The following is a 19,494-nucleotide window of genomic DNA, read 5'->3' on the forward strand; positions in this document are numbered from 1 at the left end:
CTTTCTTCAGGTCATCAGGTCTGGTAACTCCACGTAAAATGACCCAGTAACCCAGTTTACTTGGGCAGCTGCAAGAGAATGGGGCAGGGACAGCTCTATGGTTCATGTCCAGTTTTGGCTTTGCTTGGGAGAGTGTGTCTCTTTTTTTAACATCAGGAACTTTCCCAGTTCACTGCTTTACAACTTATCAAATCAAGCAGCCAAGGCAGGTTGGATGTAACACCTCTCTCCCTCACCAGCAAACCCCGAGGACCAGTGGCAACGGGAGATCAGCGAGAAGGGGGAAGTTTCCTGTCCAACCTGCAGTGTTATAACCAGGAAGACTATTGTGGGACTCAAAAAGCACATGGATGTCTGCCAGAAAGTAAGGTCTTGCTTTATTCAGTCAAACACATGGATATTGGAGGGGAATGGATGGGCCATTCATAAATGTGCAGTGGTGCTCCTACAACTTTACTGGACTGTGTTTGATAGAACACTTGTTGGTCATCTTCAGCTTGCTGGCTGACTTGAATTCACCCAGAGGAATTTGAACACCAATTCTCAGTAATTCTGAATCCCTTTGTGATCTGGGTCCCTTGCCCTAGTGTCTCAACAGAGTCAGGTATTTCTAGTAGCTAAACAAATAGTTTTAAGGCTGGAGAGATTGTTTGGGATGTCTCTAATCTGACCCTCCTCTGGAGCCCTGGCTGTGGGGCTTCACTGTGTGCTGTGCCTTGTATCACACCAGATAAACTGGGTGCATGAGAGCATGTCTCAGGGAGACTCCGAGCCTGGATGTGCTCAGGCAGACTGTCAGGATGCAGGAGTTCAGTAATGGTGCAGTGAAAAATTGTATCTCTGCCACACCACCATCCATCAGAGCTCAGGATTACGTCTTCATCCGTCACCTGGCGGAGCCGTCGCCACAGAAAACCAAGGTGGGATCGATGCCTCCTGCTTTGAAAATATGTGGCTGGGCTTTGATTCCACATTCATTTTCTGTAAATGCTTCCCCAGCCATTGCCTTGCTGTTTATACAGCAGTGGGAGGCTGCTCTCCCTCCCAAAGCCCGTACTACAGCAACTCTGGGCAGAATCCTGCCTCCTCTGATATCCTCCTGGCCTCAGTGGAGTGGGGATCCTGGCCATCACTGGTCTTATTTCCTTCACTTTGGAGCATCTCCCAAGCCAGGCTGGCTCTGTGCAGGCTGCACAGCCAGATGACCTGCAGAACAGGGCTCTGCTGGAGCAGTCAGTGGTGTCTTCCCTGCTGGAAATATGCCAGCCCCATACAGTCATAGATTTGGGGCTCCAGCCCTTGGAGTGGGTGTTCTGTCACACTTCCTGAGATGGAGAGTCCTTGCCAGAGCTGGCTATGCTGGTCTGGGAGCTGGGATGGTTCATGGAAACCCAGGCAGGACAGTCCCTAAGCTCCAGGTGTGTGACCAGAGGTTCAGCTCTCAGCATTCCATCTCTGAGATGAACCTGTGGCAGAACCTTAGTGAGACCCTGCTGCTTCAGCCGTGGGGGATCCCTATAAGAGGCCACCCTGGGATTGAGGCACTCCCTCTTCTTTAATGACTGATATACTCCTTAGCTGGACAACAGGAAAAGGATGTGCAGGCTCCCAAAACTCTTACCAAAAAAAAATGGAAATTGGTTTCTATGTTACATTCTTGTCACTAAGTAGCCTGTACCTGTTTCCTTTGCTTTTGGAAAGTAAAAAAGGGATGGGGAGGGTTGTAACATGTTTGGGCCTGAAGGAGGCAAGGGCAGTTATATCCTCCTGGTATCCCAGGACAGGAGGGCTTGTTGGATTGTGGATGTGGTATGTTTTTAAGTGTTGACCAGAGGAGTAAATCCCAAATTAGCTGCTAGTTGCATCTAATGAGTCAAGAAGCTGTTAGCATCCACCTTGTTAGGATCAAGTGCCTCAGTCTGCAACAAGATTAACTGATGGGAGCACAGGTACCATGAGTCACTCCTAACTGACTGCAGTGAGTCTATTCTTCATTTTCCCAGAGTTCCATAATGAGGAGAGATTTGCAGATCCATCTTCATTGCCTCTCCAGCTTTTAGTTCAGTCTTGCTTCACCTTCACCCTCTTCCTTCAATCATCTGGCAGGAGAAGCAGGAACACTGGCTCCCTGTCAAGATACTCTGTCTCTTGGTGCCCAGAGCATGAACCTCCTGAGTCAGTAAATTCTAGTCCCTGCCCCAGCAAAAGTCCTGATCCGTTCATCCACTGTGGAAGTGCCCTTATACCTTGGGGTGTGCAGTTAGTGCAACTCCCCAAGAGCTCCGGAGGCGAAGTTGGGTCAAACAGCGGGGCAATGAGAGGCAGAAAATACCGTCCTGTGATTGTGTCCTTAATTTCACATAGCCCAGGTGCCCAGAAATTGCACTGTATGTGAGCATCAGTGCCTGCAGAGCACAGTCCACTTGTGTTGGTAGATCAAAGCTTCTTCTCTATCTAACCCTTTAACAGGAAGAGTAAGACACCACATCCAGATGTTTTCAGCCACTGAGGCTTTAAATCTAAATCTGAAATGGAATGTTTTTTAAAAATTGGGGCATATGGGTTTGATAACAGTATCCAGGACAACAGAGAGGAAGCTCTGAGCTGCAGGCAGGGTCTGGGATGGGAGACAGGGACACTGTGTTGCCAGCTGGGTCCCACCACTGGGTACTGCTGCAGGAACAGCCACCCATGGGTTATTGACCAGCAACAGCAGCAGCCCTTGGAAGGATTTGGCCTGTCTTGTGATTTGCCTTTAATTCCTTCAGCTGCAGGATGCCTTGAAGTGTCAGCACTGCAAAAAGCAGTTCAAGTCCAAAGCTGGGCTGAATTACCACACCATGGCTGAACACGTCAGCAAGGTAAGGGAGCTGGGCTGTGCTTGTGCCTCCTTTCTCCATGCAGGTGATGAAGCCATCCATCAAAAGTCCTCTTTCCATGATCTCTATAAAGGAGGGATCCACCTTTGGAGCATTTCACACACTGCTCAGCCTGGATGGTAGCCTTCCTACTTCCTGCCAAGGAAAATATTTCCTTCTCAGGTAGTGAGTTAGGCTCATGTTGATCCTGATAAGTAGAGCAGAGGACTGAAAAAATAAAACAGGGTTTCAGATCCCAACATAGGGGAAGATTCGGTGAGTATGGTGAGGTGGATTTTGAGTGGCAAAGCTCTGCCTCCAAAACTGTGCCTGCAAATCTGGGACTGATGGGTTCTGCCTTGCACGAATCTCAAAATCTGATCTTTAGCTCTCCACCATGCATGGGAAAAGCAGCCACAAAATTTATCATGAATAAATTTTGCAGGCACTAGTTTAGATGCTGTTTCAAAAGTCTAATTTTGTACATCTCTGAGATACCAGGGCAAGGCATAACTACATTTCTGTGTGTCCCGTGCTTACCAGTTGTGACTTGTCTTTTACCTGTGCCTTAATCTGCTCTTCAGTCTTGCTGGTGAATCCTCTGTGCAGGAACTGCTCCTGGATTTCTCAGCTGGCCCTTTGGGTGTAATCACAAGAAAGGCATGAGCAGATCCAGCACATAACGACGAAGCAGTGGGAGATCCAGCTCTCCTAATGAGAGGTTCCCTCAAGCCCAGGGCAATTCCTTGCAAGGCAGGGTTTACCATCCACTCCTGGCACAGAGGACATGAGTAAATGGTTGACTCTGTCGCTTCTGTTACTTCCTTGTTTCCAGCCTGTTCCTGTGGAAACCGCTGGACTTGGTGAACAGGAAGAGCGGGAAAGGCTGAGGAAAGTGCTAAAGCAGATGGGAAAACTGAAATGCCCCAATGAGGTACAAGAACAATTCTTGTTTCTCGTTCTGTGAAAAGGTGGAAGGAGTGAGTCCCATGCAGAAGGGGACATGTATTCTCCAGGCATCCTTTGGCATGTGCTCGACCTTTCCACCTTGGCTCAGCCATCCCAATCCCTGTCCCACTGGCTCTGTGCACTCCAGCAGCAGGACAGCCCAGCAGGAGGGTGGGCACAGGGCAGACTGAGGAGCACTGGAGGGCAGGTTCTGCCTCCTGAGCTCAGGAAGGGGCACAGCCTGTCCTGGGCACAGTGTAAAACCAAACCAAACCACACCAAAACCAGAGCCGAGCGGGTTGCAGACAAGTCACGAACAGGTAAGGGAGGCGTGTGGCAGAGGTTTGTTCCGCGGGTGCTTTGCTCTCCATGTAGGCAGTGCCTCCCCAGTGCCTTCCCCTCCCGCTGCCTGCTGTGTGTCTGTCCAGAGAGCTCTGTCCGTGTGTTGGGGCAGGGAGTGCCAGGGGCAGGGACAGCTCCTCCCATCCCTCCAGGGTGCTATCTGTCGTGCCTGTGCCTGGCTCTTTGGGAACTGTCAAATTCCCCAACACTGGAATGGGGCAGGTTGGCAGAGCTGCTCTTCAGAGTGGGCTCCTCGGGAACGTTCCTCCCTGGAGAAAAAACACCCCAACCTTTTCAACGTGGCCACGTGAAGCCCTAGCCCTCCTTAACCCTCCCCTTCTCCCCATCTCCATAGGGTTGTGTGGCAAACTTCTCCAGCCTGATGGGCTACCAGTACCACCAGAAGCGGTGTGGCAAGCAGCTTGCCGAGGCCGACAAGCCCGTGTTCAGCTGCCCACACTGTGGCAAGAAGTACAAATCCAAGGCTGGCCACGACTATCACGTGCGGTCAGAACACACGGCCTCGGTGAGCCCCCCGGATGCCTCGGCAGCCCGAGGAGCGGGGCCATCCCCCCCCGGGGGGGACTGCAGAGCCACGGAGCCTGCGGGCAGGACAGAGCCGGGCAAGGCCGGGCCGGGCAAGGCAGGTGCAGACGTCGGGCCGGTGTTGTTTCTCCCTCAGATCACCGTGCATGTGTGTTGTACCATGCAGTGTTGGGGGAACAGGGTACACCCTCCTCCACCCCTCCAAAAATGCTGTTTATGGGAGTGATCAGCAGCATTCCCTTTCCCCAGTGCCCACAGGGCTGTGCTCCAGCCCACCCTGCATCCATGCTCTGCAGGAAAAAAAACAACAGACCTCAGGCCGCTCCCTCACAAGCGCCGGCTGCTTGCCAGCACTGGGGTGGCAAGATCTATCCCTGGGGAGCATCCCTTTCTGTTCTGTTGATCCCTACTGACAGTGCATCCGACACTAATCACTCCCTAACTCTAATAACTGGAGACATTTGTACACGTGGGAGCACGGGGGGACACAGTCTATGGCTGCTGCTGGGCTGAGGGAGGCGGGTGCTCCCCTTGCTCCCATGCTCCAGTGCAGAGGCACAAAACAAGCCTGGAAACACACAGCCCAAATCCCAGCATCCCCTTCCCAGGGCCAGAGAACTCGCTTGTTCTCTTGCCGTGCCCTTCCTAACTCTGTCTCTCTTGCAGGCTCCAGAGGAGCCAGAGGTGAAGCCAGAGCCTGCTCCTGTAGAAGATTTTGAGAGGACCCCGAGCGGCCGCATCCGTCGGACGTCGGCCCAAGTAGCCGTCTTCCACCTCCAGGAGATAGCAGAGGATGAGCTGGCCAGGGATTGGACCAAGCGGAGGATGAAGGATGACCTGGTGCCTGAAACAAAGCGGGTGAGCAGCATTTAGTTCTCCTTTTGATTTCGCATTCGCTGTACACAGAGATCCCAGGATTCTAGCCTGGCTCCAGCTGTACACAGAGATTCCAGGATTCTAGCCTGGCTCCAGCTGGTTGAAGGCTCACATGTCTCACTTGCTGTGCCTTAAATTAATTAGCTGTGATGGCAGATTTATTGCTGAAGAGCCCACCCAGCACAGGCTGAGCCACTGTGGTCTGGAGGCTCCCAGCAGCAGGCAGCTGTACCCTTTGGGGGAAGAGGTGGTGCACTGGGAAGAGATCAAAGTCTGGCCCCTGAGTGTTGGGGCAGGAGGTCATTTCTGGTCCATGCTGAGCAGGGAAGTACAGGCTGGCAGCCAAGAGGAGTGCATGAAGAAAGCAGATCGGATCTGAAAACATCTCCTTTGCGCTGTCAGAGCAAAGGTGCCCCAGGCAGAATTCCCTCCTTTCCACTTCTCTTCCTTAACTTCTGGGAGATGCTTTCCTGGAGGTAAAGGGCCTGCAGCATCCCAGAGCAGTGCTGCTGGGAGCAGAGGAAGGCTGAGCGTGGAGATGGGACTGAGCCCTGCAAGCTCCAGTAGCAGTGCACTCATGGCCCAATGCTGTGGAGTTTGCACAGGGCCCCAGCAGGCTTGAGCTTTTTGTAGGCATTAGAGTGAGTACATGTTAAACCAAACCTCCCTTCTGGCTGTGGGAGGAGGTGTCTATTCCTGGGAGTGTACTAAAGCTGAAATTCCCTCCAGGTATGCTCCTTCTGGACTGTAAAAGGAACGAAGCAGCAGTAAACCATAAACTTTTTCAGTGTAAAGGGGAAAAAAGAGAGGGAATAGGAGTTCTTTTTGTTTGCCAGCACTCAATGCAGAGCTCTCCTGCAAGTCTCTGCATGTGGTGCACCCTGCTTCCTGAGCAGGTGACTCTGCAGTTAGGTGCCAGGTCTGTTCCCTGCTCTGAGGAGTTGAGCATCTCTTGTCCAGTGCTCTAAAATTCACCCTGGCAAGGTGAATATTGGTGATATTGGGCACATTGCAAAGAGGAAAGTGAGGATCAGAGAGCATCAGGAGAGTGTGAATAGTCCCAGTCCAGAGGACCTACTCCAGGCCAGGAGAATAGCCCAAGTCTCAGAGCCAGCTTGGAGAAGTGATGGGAGTCACCCCAGGAAAAGGGGTGGCAGGAGAGCAGAGCTTGCACCAGAATGCTTCCCTACTCCTACAGACTGTCCCATGCTGTCCTGGCACGTGTGTGTGCTCAGCAGAAGTGCCACCATGGTCCTGCAGAAACCCAGAGAAGCTCAGCCTGGCTCAGCTCTGGTCTGCATGTGGTGGGCAGCTGGAAAACCAGCACAGAAACAAACCAGCAGCTTCTTTATCCTCCCTGGCATTCCAGTGAGGCATTGGCACAGAAGGGGAACCAGCTGCAGCGCTGCCATCCACCTTGGGGCAGAGCTGGGTATTTAAGGGCCAGAAATGCTTGCAAACATTTTATTTCCCCAGTGCTTGATGTTGCCATTATTGGTTTCCAGATGACTTCAGCTGCAATGCATTAATAACTTTAAAAAACCAAGCCCAAAGTAGCTGTTTCATTTCAGATACAGTGGGAGAAGAGGTGTGCTGCTCTCTTTTCCCTTCTCCTGTCTCAGCCCTTGCATTCTTCTCTTTCCTCTTGGAATTGTTCCCTTTACTCATGACTTTGGGTATTTTCTTTTTGAATTGAGGGAGCAGCCAGGACCCCAGGCCTGGACAAGGGGTACATGTTCAGGCTGACAAAGGCATCGTAAAGGTCTCAGCACTGGTGTAACTGCTCTGTGAAGTGATGGTGGGTTTTTTTAATGAGACGTTTCTTGTGTTCAGAGTTTGATTGTTTAACTGAGCCCCATCTCAGTGCTTAAAAGCAAAGAATTGCTGTGAGGCTGGCAGAAGCAGTTTTGCATTAAAGATGGAAAAGGGGGGAATTGGATCAGCTCCCAGATGGCAAAACAAGGGTCTTGAGTTGGAGGATCAAGAGACCTCGGGCCCTGCATAAAATCCCACATGGATTTTGGAGGAAGTTAGTGTAGTGGGTGAATCCATACATAGCCATGCGTGTGCCTGTGGGTACGTGTTGCAGTGACTGTCACGTTCCCTTGACAACACTTTATAATCTGTTCAGTCTATAACATTTTTTCATGACGAGCGATGCTGGGAGGAGGTGGGAGGCAGGTTCTGCCCAGGCAGGCTGGTGGGAACCTGCTGACTTCAGCACGCTCTGAGCTGCTCTGCTCAGCCACGGTTTGCATTGCTCAGGACTGCTCTGCCTTTACAAGTTCAGGATGTAGAAACAAACCTCCAGCAAGTGCCCAATTTGACCTTGTTACAGCCCCAAAACAGAACTGCTCTCAGAAATGCCTTGTGCCACATGGGAGGCTCAGGGCAGCTGGCAGCATCCCCATGTCCGTGTGCCACCACTCCACCGAGTGCATGTGGTGGCCCTGGCCCTCCCTGAGGGAACTGACAGTCCAGAGCCACTGAAGCAGCAGGAGGATAAACACCAGTTCACCTTGACTGGGGCACTGAGACTGGTGGGAACTGATGGAATTCCCAGAAGAGCCACCACACCACCACCACCTCGTCTTCTCCCTGAGACATGCCCAGCTATTGGGAGTACACTGCTGGGCCTGCAGACCCTGTTCTGGTCATGGAGAGAAGTGAGATGTCAGGGATCAGCAGCAGACTGCAGCTGCTCCTTCATCTTTACAGCAATCCCTAAGGATTTCCAGGATTCCAGAGGGACAGGTGCTTCCCAGCTCTGGTCTGTAGCCAGCAGGGGATGGATACACCCACCAAACCTGCTGCAACAAGGACAAGCTCCATCCCTGAACTCTCCAGTTCCCCACCGCGGGCCCAGCAGTCAGTGTGGATTTCAAGGAAGCTGATGAAGAAAGCAAACCCTCTCCATCCCTTTTCCAGGCAGCAAAACCTTTTCCCAGGAAGGCACAGCTCCTCTTTAAGCCCATGGGATACAGGGGTTCTCAGCCTCACGGCAGGAACAGCCCCACTGCAGCCCCTGCTCTGTGGCCACGTGACAGCCGGTCCCAGCCGGGGAGGGATGCTGGGTTTGGATCCCGTTGGTGGCCTGTGGTGGGGATGCGTTCGCCTTTCCCCGGGAGGATGGATTCCTTCACACCAAAGCAATGGCATCAGAATAAACGATTGCTGCTTGATCCCAGGCCCTGCGCTGCCTTCGGTCTCCGCTAACCAAATCCAGCATTTCTAAATATACACTGGAGTCTTATTTTCTCGCTCCGATCTTTATTTGCCTCCAGATAAGCTGAAACAGATGGGGTGTTTCACAACAGCCGCTTGCTGGGGATGTCAGATGGGGAAGGGCACACCCCTGCTGCTTTTCTGGGAAAAATCCCCTCTCCAGAAGCTCCATGAAAATGTTGACGACCCTCCTCTGGCCTTTGCTGGGGCTGTTGCCTGCCCTTGAGCAGCCTTGAGGCTGCAGGTTCTCAGCTCGTGGCAGTGGGCTCTAGGATGTAATGGAGGATGAGAAACAGCCTCCTTGAGCAGAGGGAAGAGGCATCTAGGAGGCAAAAGGGAAGAAAATGCTGTAGAAATTCCAGTTTCAGAGTGTGATGCTTTCTTGGTAGAGCTTGAGATGGGGTTCCTTGCTTCGAGGTGCTGGAGGTTGTGATGAGCTCCTGCAGCCCAGGCAGGAGCTGTGCCACACAGGGAGGGATGCAGAGCTCTGCTGTGGGATACATGGACACTATTTGCCTGTCCATGGCTTGAGGTCTCAGTGTGAGTAGGGGCAGCCATGGAGCCTGCACCTCCCTGTGGAGTCTGGTGCTGTGGGGTGCCAGGATCTGGAGAAAGGGGCAGCCGTAGGCCAGTCATAAAGCTAAAGGGGAAAAGGCATCTCCAGGCTTGAGGTTTTATACTGGAACCAGGATAAATTCCAGAGCAGAAGAGGCTGGCTTGGGTTTGTCCCCCAAAACAATGGCCCTGCGATCCAGGCAGGAGCCAGGCTGAGCCCTGCAGACTCATGGCACTGTGGGCCAAACCAGATCCCAGCTCCAGCTGCGGGGCCAAGTCCATCCTTCCTCCTCTTGCTCGGCAGAGCTGGCATGGTATGACCCTCCTGTAGGACCTGGCTGCTGACCAGCACCCCTGGATGCATTTTGCCCTTATGGCATCATCCACAACTTCCACAGGATGAAGGGAGAACTGTGCCTTGCACTGGAGACCAGGGTGAGGCTTCAGGGGTGCTCGTTGGCTGAGACATCCTGCCTGGTTCTCATTTATTGTGATATATTTTGGGGAAGGGGAGAGCTGTCTAGGGAGCAGAGAGAATTGAAATATGAAAGTTAATTAAATAAAACCGTCAGTCAAAGGAAACAAACCTTCCCAGCCCAGCATCCTTCGACTGTTCAGAAGAGATGGGCTGTAGCCAAAACCAGTTGTAGTCGTTTAATGATTTGGCCATGAAAATTTTCACTTACAGGCTGTTTGAGGAAAATAAATGGAAAAGGAGAAAAAAAAAAATATTCCATGCCTGGGGCTCCCTCTTAATAGAGACATAAAGATGACTTTGACATTCCCAGAACCGCAGTGCCCTGGGAAGACATGGGATTTGCATGTTGGAGAAGAGCAGGGAGGGATTTTTCTCTGGAGTGGGAAAGCAGAGCAGCAGAGTCCACATCCCCCCTCACCTCCTCCCTGGGGATGCACAGAGGGAGAGGTTGTTGCTGGGGCTGTGTGCGGTTACCATTAATGTTTGCTCATTCATGGGATTGATTGGTTTTTAATTATGGAGGCTGTTTGGCATCCTGGCTCTCAGTATCAATGGCAAAAAGGGAGTCCTGTGTTCTCCCCTGGAGGTGGCATTGCCTTCCCTGGGTTTGGGACCAAGCTCTTGGTAGATGCACCATCCCAGAGCTTCAAAGAGCTCTGCTGGCATCTCCCCCAGCCACGAAGCACGAGAGAATTGCAGCACGCTGGGGCTCGGGGGAGTTTTCCACATCCACATCCGTCCGTACCAGTGCTCACGGCGCCGTTTCACAAAGCCCCGTGCCCCTGCCCCTCACATGGAGCCCGGTGCTCCCTGAGCCAGCCGTGCCCTGCCACGTGCCGAGGGGAGGGCAGGGGCACATGGATCACTTGGAGTGGAAAGGAGGGGCTGGCATCTGAGCCTTCAACATCCTGAACTTCCCTTTGCAGTGAGGTTTGGGAACAGCTGGGGGGAGCTGGCCAAAGGCAGATTTGCAGCTTTATCAGCATGTTCAGGAAAAGTCACAGCTGGAAAAGAAATCCAGCCACGTTCCTGCTGCCTCCAAACCATCAGCTCCAGGACCTCGGGGAGTGTTTGGCCTGGGTTTGCACCTCTGCAAGCACCTTTTGGATGTGCATCCTCTCCATCCAGCATGGATCCAGTTCCATCCCATGCTCAGAGGTGCCTATGGAGAGTGGCACGTGCTCAGGTACCCACACGGGCACCGTGCCACCTGCGGGCTCAGCCAGCACTGCTCCCACTCAGGGCAAGTTTGGGGCTCAGGACCCAAACAACATCCAGTGGCTCTGGGGGAGCTCACCAGGCTGGGCTGGGAGTTGTGCTGCTGTGGTTGTGCAGCCCGGTGTCCCCTGCAGACGTTGGCACAGTGGCTCAGTGTCAGGCCAGGACCAACTCTGCAGGTAGGGCCAGGCACAGTGGCTGGGAGGCCCGGAGATGCCTGGAGCTGCCACAGCTGCCTTGGCTTGTGCTGAACATGCAGAACTGGAGTTGGGAAGGCCAGCCCGCTATGCTAACCCTCAAAGTCGCTAATAAAGCGCTAATTAAAAGCACTTGGAAGGAGCAGCCCTGCCAGAAGGAGAGAGAGACACACAAGAGCCTTTCATTGTTTAACGGGTTGTGCCCATTCATCCATGAAAGGCAGCCATGGAGGCTCCTGGCCCCTCTGCCCAGTGTGCAGGGCTGTTTATTCCCCTGGTTATAAAACATGGCAGAAGGGCTGTGCTGACACCATGCACCAAAAAGGCCATGTCCAGTCCTGGCCCTGTGGGAGCCCGGGAGCAGGAGCCTCTCCTCTCCTGTGTGCCAGGGTCTCCTTGCCGGTGGCAGGGCAGCAGGCAGAGCCACCTCTCTGCTCTGCAGTGCCTGGGGGAAATGGCATCTCTGGGGGAAGCCTCCCACGTAGTTTTCAGCTCCATTCACTTTGGAGCAGGGCGAGACCCATGTGAAGAGGCAGGACTGGGCTGGGGTGTGCAGCTCTGCTTATCAACTGCTATTGTTCACAGCTCAATTACACCCGACCAGGGCTTCCAAAGCTCAATCCCAGGCTGCTGGAAAACTGGAAGAATGAAGTGAAGGAGAAGGGCCGCATCAACTGTCCTAACAATGTAAGGATTGTCTGTTCTTCCATGGGCTGGCTGGTCTCCATCTGCTGGTGGAAGGGGGAGTTTTGGGGGCATCCAAATCCACCAGAAACTGTTCTTATTGGGCCCCTGATCACAGTGATGTTCAGACACTCATTTCACCTCCTTTCCCTGAGCTTGTTGCTGTGCACGGTTAAAGCATGTCCCACCTTTGTGATCCTCCTTGTGTGCTCAAGCCACCAGGCTTGGGGACAGGACTGTGCTTTAGCTGATGGTGCAGCATTGCCCAATTTCAGCTCAGGAGCTGCCTTTGGGGTGAAGGCTGAACATCCTGCACAGCCTTTTGATGCAGAGAACCTGCTTTTCCCAGAGTTAAACGAAGATTGATTTAAGACAAGCTTTTTAAAGCCCTGTGACAAGCACAGACCTCAGGGCATGGTGCGTGTGCCTCATCTCGCTGTGAAACACAGCCTTGGCCGGAGCTGACAGAGAGGTGAACCCCACCCTGGTGCTGAGCCTGGATTTATCGTCCCAAACAAAGCCTTGCTAATGGGAGTTCTGAAGGAGGCAGTTCCCACAAGGCCAGGGGAGCCAGGCTGGCTAATTAATGTCATACACAGGCACTTGGAAAAGATGTTGCTCAGAAACTGGTCATGCTGCTGCCTGGGTGATTTCTCCTCTCCATTAAGCCTCTGCTGTGGCTCCAAGAACTCCTGTAGCCCAGCAGGACCTCCCGACAGCTCACAAATATAGGTTTTCCACGGAGACATTTAGGGGAGACGTTTTTCAGCCCGTTGCAGAGGGATGTGGCCACATGACTCCCATTAGCACTAATGGGAAACGTGTGACCAGAGCCCTCGGCGCCTCGCAGAGCATTAACCTCACACTGCTCAGCCTGGACCGGTGGCCATGCTGGCTCAGCAGGCTCCTGGCCACGGCTCAGAGGGAGGCAGGGGATGGGTGGGATCATCCCAATACACAGGGATCGTGTCTAACCCTGCCTTGTGTTTTCCTGCAGTGCTGTGAAGCCATTTATTCCAGTGTCTCGGGGCTGAAAGCTCACCTGGCCAACTGCAACAAGGTAGGTCCTGCTTTTTACACCCTCTTCTCAGAGGTGGCTTTGATTTTGGGTCTTCTCTCCCCCCCTCCCAGCTGGAACAAGGCAAGGGACAACAGCACAGGTTAAAGGATGGTGACTGCTGGAGGTCTGGCTGGCAGTGCTGCTCCAAGTGAGGCAGATGGAGGCAGGAGCTCAAACTGGGGATAGAGGGGATGTAGCTGCCATTCCAGTTATAGAGAAAAGATCCCACAACACAGGCTTCTCACCCAAGCCCAGACCTCTGACACACAAAGTGTCACAGGGACATAGTGGTGGGTCTAAGTCCTCCTGCCTCATGTCCTCCTATCCCCCAGCAGTCCCTGCAGCCCCCAGATCACCCACAACCACACATCAGCTACAGCGACTAAGAGCCAAGGAGCTGGGTGCTGGAAACCTAATGTTTCCTGGGGCAGGTGGGAATCAGGAGTCTTCTTCCATCAATTTGGGCAGCCCTAAAGCCCCTCTGGAAGCCCAGCTGGAGGGATGCTGGTGTGGTGCCTCCTGGGATAAGCTGAGTCTGGAAGAGGCAGCTGGTCCATGCAGAGGCCGGTGCCCTCCCACTGGATGGATGGAGCAGCCCTGAGGTCCAGTGACCTGCAGCTGCCCCAGGGGAGGGATCAGGAGCTCCATGTAGGTCCCTCAAATGGGAACCAAGCAAGTACTGCTAAAGCTTTATACCCTGAAACATTTCCAGCTGCTGCTTCCATTGAATGGAGCTTCCAGGAGGCAGCTCCAATACATACCCTGTGATTATTAAAAACACCAACTGCCGCATTCCTCCAGCGCTAGCTGGAACAGCAGCCCTTAATGAGATCATTTAGAAAATGGGCTGCAAAGATCCGGCTGCAGAGGCTGGATTTATGCAGGATAAAAGAGCAAACACAGAAGACTAGGACAGCTCCTTCTCTGAGAGAAAATGGAGCTGGTTTCTGGTTGGTTCCATGCACGGGAAGCAGGCAGAATATGCATGAACATTTCCATGAAGCACAGAGCTGCACCCTCTGGATCTGGTACAGCTGGGGCCAGGTACTGGGAGTCAGCAATGGGGAGTTGCTCTGCTACCCCCACACTGCCATCAGCAGGATTCTTCCCCTTAGGGGAATGGATTTCCTTTGAATACATGTGCCAACAAATTAGGCATAAAAAATCACAGCCCCTCCAGAGCTGGCGTGTGATTACTGCTGTAAAATCCTGCAGAACTGGTTGCATAGAGCTTTAGTAAGAGCAGAGGCTGCTCCCAGGCAGCACCCTGTCCTCAGTGGGGATTGATGCACCAGGATGATTTTGCACAAGAATTCCTGAAGCCAGGCCTGTCCTCTCCTGAAATGAGAGACCTCTCTAACTCAAGATTTACAGCTATGGAGAAATTCCCAGGGAGGAAATATATGGCCCAGAGGGGCCCATCCATAACCCCCTCATCAATAGAGAGCACATTATCTCCCACGTGCTATGACCTGCAGCAGAGCCGGGAGATCTGTCATCCCACCATGGCGCTGGTGACAGGAATCCAGCAGTCACCCTGGCTCTTTGACAGTGTAACAGGAAAATTAGGTGAGTGTTAGACATAAATCTGATGGTGGTTCAGTCCCAGGGGATCACAGATCTGTGACAGTGAGTACACAGGGCAATGGCCCCATCACCTGATGCTGGGGACACACAGGCACGAGTGTCATGGACTGAAACTCAGAAAGGATGTGGCTGTGAACTCCTGGCCCAGAGCCAAAGCTGGCAGAGATCTTTCAGACATGAGCGTTTATTTTGTGTCACTTTGAGGTCACAGGAGGGCCAGGGCCAGGGGAGTGCCACCCTTTGGGGCGCTTTGGGCTCTGCAGGAGCTGCTGTGTCTTGCAGGGGGACCACTCAGTGGGCAAGTACCGCTGCCTCCTGTGCCAGAAGGAGTTCAGCTCCGAGAGTGGCGTCAAATACCACATCATCAAGGCTCACTCGGAGGTAAGGAAGCAACTGGAACTGGGCTGGGCTGGTCCCCACTCCAACTATACATCCTTGGGCTGTCTCCATCCATCCATCCATCCATCCATCCATCCATCCATCCATCCATCCATCCATCCATCCATCCATGTCTGTTTAGAGCAGAGCTGAGTGACAGCTTCCAATCAGCCTGGGAGGTTCTTCCTGATCCCCCTTGGTGTCCCTGACACCCCCAGGCTCATTGCAGCAGCTCAGCACTGAGCAGTTTGACCTCAGGGAGGTGACACCAGTGGGGTGAGGGGTGAGCCAGGCTCGGGTTGTGTGTGCTGGTGCCGGTATTGGTGCCAGTACCTCCCCCCAGGACTAACCCCCGTGTCACCCCCCTGACACAGAACTGGTTCCGAACCTCCTCAGAGGCCAGCCGGAAAAAGAAAAACAGGGAACAGCTTTCTTCCAGCAAAGAGGAGAAAAAGAAAAGCACAAACGGGAAGAAGAGGGGGAGAAAACCCAAGGAGAGGCCTCCAGAAATGTCCCCGAAGGGCAGAGAGAGCGTGACAGCAAAGACTAATCACAAGAAAACCCTCGAGCACTGGGAAGGCTCCCGGGGCAGCCCCGAGGGAGACGAGCTCGTCCTCAAGCCCCCGAGCCAGCGAAAGGGAGGAGCCAGCAAGATGCCCGAGAAATGAGCAGCTCAGAGACTCGTCTCCGAGGATTCGTTTACAGCCCAGGGTAACAGGGTGGGGGTCTCTCCCAGTTTTATGTCCCCTCCTCCCCATCCCACCTCCCCTTGCCCCACCCTCTTTTCACCCTCTTTTTACAAAAAGAAAGGAAAAAAAAAAAAAAAGACAAAAAAAAAAGACAGAAAATACCAATTAACCACTTTAAACAAATCACGGACCTTGTTTCACACTGGAAAACAAACAGGATCAAGGAAGCTGGAACGTTCTGCACCCCCTGCCCATGTACATACTCCTCGGTGGGGCCCCGCTGCCTCCCCCGGCCCGTGATTCCCCTCCCCTGCGCAAACCTGGTGACGCTTGAGCGAAAGAGAAGTGCAATAGCAGCGGGGTCCCGTGGGCAGGGACCCTCCCCCAGCGGCTCCGGGCCGGGCCGGGCAGCTGCCCACCTGTCCGGCAGCCTCCCAGCTCCAGGGTGATGTTTCCAAAGATGTTTGAGGCGGTCGGGCAGAGGCTCCGGGGTGAGGGGGAGTTGGCAGCGCTCTCTCTCCCCCCAGCCGCGGCTCCAGGGGGAGGGTGATCGGCAGGGTTTGCGTGGTGCGAGGCACAGGAGGGAGCAGGACACACGCTGGTGGTGTGGGAGGTGTGAGCAGGATTGGGGGTGCTCGGGGACTGGCTGGAGGGTTTAGTGGAAAGTTGTGGGAATGCTGTGGGCACCGTCGAGAGTGGCAGTGCAGCCATGGCGGGGGTGCGGTGAGGGAGCTGTGCCTCCGTGCTTGGGTTGTGTTTGCCGGGTCTGGAGTGCTGTGATGACAGAGACATGATGCCGATGCCAGGGTCAGGGGGAGATGGCAGCAAACAAGCTGTCCCCCGGCCTGGGGGCATCCCAGGGTGATTCAGGGTCCCACTGTGCTCCATCCCGAAGGTGCCGATCACCCGGGAGGGAGGAACGGAGTCTCTGTTCCCCAGCTGTGGCCACAGGAGGTGTGTAACAGGGACAGGGGATCATCGAGAGACAATCACGGCTCCTGCTGTAGGATGAGCCCAGTTGCTGCCCAGGCATCTCACATTCCCCTTGTCCTTCCGGGCTGGGACCCACCATAGGGAGGAGTCTCTGCTTCTAAAGATGCGTCTGAGCCCCTGACCACCCACCTCGAGGTGGCAGGTCCCTGTGGTGCCATCCCTGCTTGTGCTCTTCCCCAGAGTTCTTCTTTGCTCCTGTGCTGATACTGTCATCACACACCTCACTCCAGCCCGGGGGGAGCCATCCCTGGACCGGGATGTGCCCGTCTCCAGACAAAACCAGGCTACCTCGGTCCTTGGGAAACAGGCACGTTTCCTCTCAGTAACACAACAGAAAACCTTAATTTGATTTTTCCCCTATGCAGAGCCAGGAAAGAGGCATCAGAGGGGGAGCTTCTGCTTTTGCTTTAATCAATTCAAACCTTAGCCCTTGCTTTCCTTCACTGCTCCTTGTCGCCCACCAGAGGCTCGATATCATTCCCTGCTCCAAGCAGCGGCTGTCATTATTAACATCCTCCACCGCCAGGCTATTCCAGCCACGGAGGGGGAGCAGTGGTGGCTGAAGCCAGGGTGGCTTCTCAGGAAGCCAGGGCTCCTGCTGTGCTCAGCTCCAGCACCTGGATCCACCATCTGCATTGCCCAGCTGGGCACATGCCTGCAGCTGAGGGAACTGCCTGAGCATTGCTGGCTGCGCCGGGCTTCGAGGCAATTAGTGAGAAAGCTTAATTAGTCACTGCAGCTCAGCCTGGTCGCTGCTTGCACTTCATCGGATCTGTGTTTGGATGGTGTCACTGGGGTAGATCCTGCCTCCCTGGGGAAAGGAGAGAGCTTTGGGAGCTGTAGGTCAGCTTGGAACAGCTCACAGGCAGCAGCAGGAAGGGGAGCGCAGGCAGAGCTTGGGCCTGGCACTGAAATCTCTGTGAGGGTGCAGAGGGAGCCTCTGGATCCCAAAATCATGTCCTGCCATGGAGGGAAGTCCCCAGGAAAGCTCCATGTCCTGGCCTAGGAAAGGAAGATCTGGGTAGTCTGGGCTGCTGGCTTGGATGCTCATCACACAATCCTCAGTGTCTCCCCGTGGGCATGGTCTGGGACTCTGTTCTCATTAACATGCAATTAATTGGCTTCTCATTGATTAAATTAACAGGCAGCACTGTGCTCCGTGGGGGAAGCCCTGGGAGCTGCTCAGGGTGGGGCAGACATGGGAAAGGGCTGGCTCAAGGGGTCATTGTGGGGTCTGGATCAAAACCCACTCTGCTTCCATAATGAGAGTGTCTGGCAGGAGCAGGGACAGCTGTAGTGGCCTTGCAGAGTGACACCAGCCAGGAGGGGACACCATGGACCATCTGGGGTCTCAGGGCAGACAGTGGGAGCAGTGGTCCTGGTGCTGGGGCTGTCCCTGTCACCCTCAGAGCACCCACAGACCCAGTGAGGGCAGCACCGTGGTCAGGTCAGAATTTCTATGAGAAAGTGAAATCTTCAGGGCTTTTTCCCCCCCCTAAAAAAGGTGTTTTCCCCACTAGCCATCACTCAGAGAGGAACATGTTCCCCCCACCACCTTCTCCATGAGACATCCTTTACTCTCCTGCTTGTCCAGGGAAGGTTCCAGAGCAATGCCAGGATCACCAGCCCCTGCCAGTGCCACGACAGGTGAGCAGGCAGGGCCAAGTGACACCAGAGTGGCTTTGCTGGGGGCCAGTAGGTTGTGCCCCTTCAGGTGCTCCCAGCGAGGCAGTGCCAGGGGGGAAACCACCTTGATCCAGAGGAACAGGCAGAGGCTGCAGGACCACATGGGGGACAAGGTGTCCTGTCCCCTTCCATCCCGTCACCCATGGGATTTGGGGATTTCGTCACCCTGGGCACAGTGACACTGTGGTCCTGCACCTCCACTGTCGGGGAAACCCACCATCCCATCACCCATGTCCCCGAGGAAAGGGCTAAACCTCCATGGGAGCAGGCACGGACTGCAAGCCTGTGGGAAGACCTCATGGAAAGCTTGGATTGTGGGGAACTGGGGAACCCTCAGCACCAAGACCGCGCCCTGGCGAGGTTGGCTGTGTCACACCAGCTCCAGCCACAGTGGTGGAGCTGCCCAGGCCTGGAGCATCTCTCACCCCCAGGAACCTTGGGAGCATTTTGTTCTTTTCTTTCTCTCCTCGTGACACCCATCCCACGGCATATCCGAATGTTTCTCGTTGATGCCAGTTATTAGTGCATAAGTGTATTTTGGGGAAAAAATTAAAACAGAAAAAAACAAAAAAAAAAAAAGGAAAAAAAAATTTTCAATTTATCACTTGTAACCATATATATAAATATATAAATATATATATTAAAAAGTGTTTATTTGCAAAAAATAAAATTGTTTTAACGGTAAACTATCTTATAATAAACTCCCGATTTGTGATGATCTGTTCTTTTGTTAATCATTGACAAATCCTCAGTTGGAGAGTACTGTCCGAGCAGCTCCGAGCAGCCGAGCAGCGCCGAGGCGCTCCCTGTACTGTATGTATGAAACAGCTGTATCGAATAAATGGTTATTGATTTTTTATTAGCACCGTTGTCACCTTTATTCAGCAGTTTGGTGGGAGGGTTGGACATGGGATCTTGGGGGTTTGGATTTGTCCTTCCTGGCAGTGGCTGAGAGGAACCCCCCAAATGCTGGGAATGGAGGGTGCGGTCACTAACCCAGGGGTACCCCCAAAACCGGGATGGGGAAGGTGAGGACTGGTGGCAAAGCCAGCAATCCTGGTGCCACGAGGATCCCCAAAGCCCAGCCACTCTCCGCTCCCATGGCAGAAAGCCCTTTAAAGCTGCTCCAGATCCACCCATCCCACCGGCAGCACCAGCATCGCCTGGCCCCAGG

At 53.7% G+C, this 19,494-nt stretch overlaps 1 protein-coding gene across 8 annotated transcripts in view; it reads left to right on the plus strand.

Moving 5' to 3' along the window:
• Positions 1 to 19,179, plus strand: part of ZNF512B (zinc finger protein 512B) — a 29,884-nt gene extending 10,705 nt beyond the window's left edge. For 2 of the 8 annotated variants that reach the window (XM_058850834.1, XM_058850833.1), the window contains exons 9-17: positions 240 to 364; positions 2,769 to 2,861; positions 3,694 to 3,792; positions 4,504 to 4,791; positions 5,361 to 5,552; positions 11,829 to 11,930; positions 12,925 to 12,987; positions 14,857 to 14,955; positions 15,327 to 19,179. In XM_058850834.1, the coding sequence (XP_058706817.1) occupies positions 240 to 364; positions 2,769 to 2,861; positions 3,694 to 3,792; positions 4,504 to 4,791; positions 5,361 to 5,552; positions 11,829 to 11,930; positions 12,925 to 12,987; positions 14,857 to 14,955; positions 15,327 to 15,620 (1,355 nt within the window). In that variant the 3' untranslated portion in view covers positions 15,621 to 19,179. Of the gene's footprint in view, positions 1 to 239; positions 365 to 2,768; positions 2,862 to 3,693; positions 3,793 to 4,503; positions 4,792 to 5,360; positions 5,553 to 8,498; positions 8,802 to 11,828; positions 11,931 to 12,924; positions 12,988 to 14,856; positions 14,956 to 15,326 lie in introns of those variants that run through there. The other 6 variants (XM_058850836.1, XM_058850835.1, XM_058850837.1 and 3 more) reach the window with 5 other exon arrangements.
• The last annotated feature ends 315 nt before the right edge of the window (positions 19,180 to 19,494 follow it).

This window comes from Poecile atricapillus, chromosome 15 (assembly GCF_030490865.1).
Source record: "Poecile atricapillus isolate bPoeAtr1 chromosome 15, bPoeAtr1.hap1, whole genome shotgun sequence".
Classification (NCBI taxonomy): Eukaryota; Metazoa; Chordata; class Aves; order Passeriformes; family Paridae; genus Poecile; species Poecile atricapillus.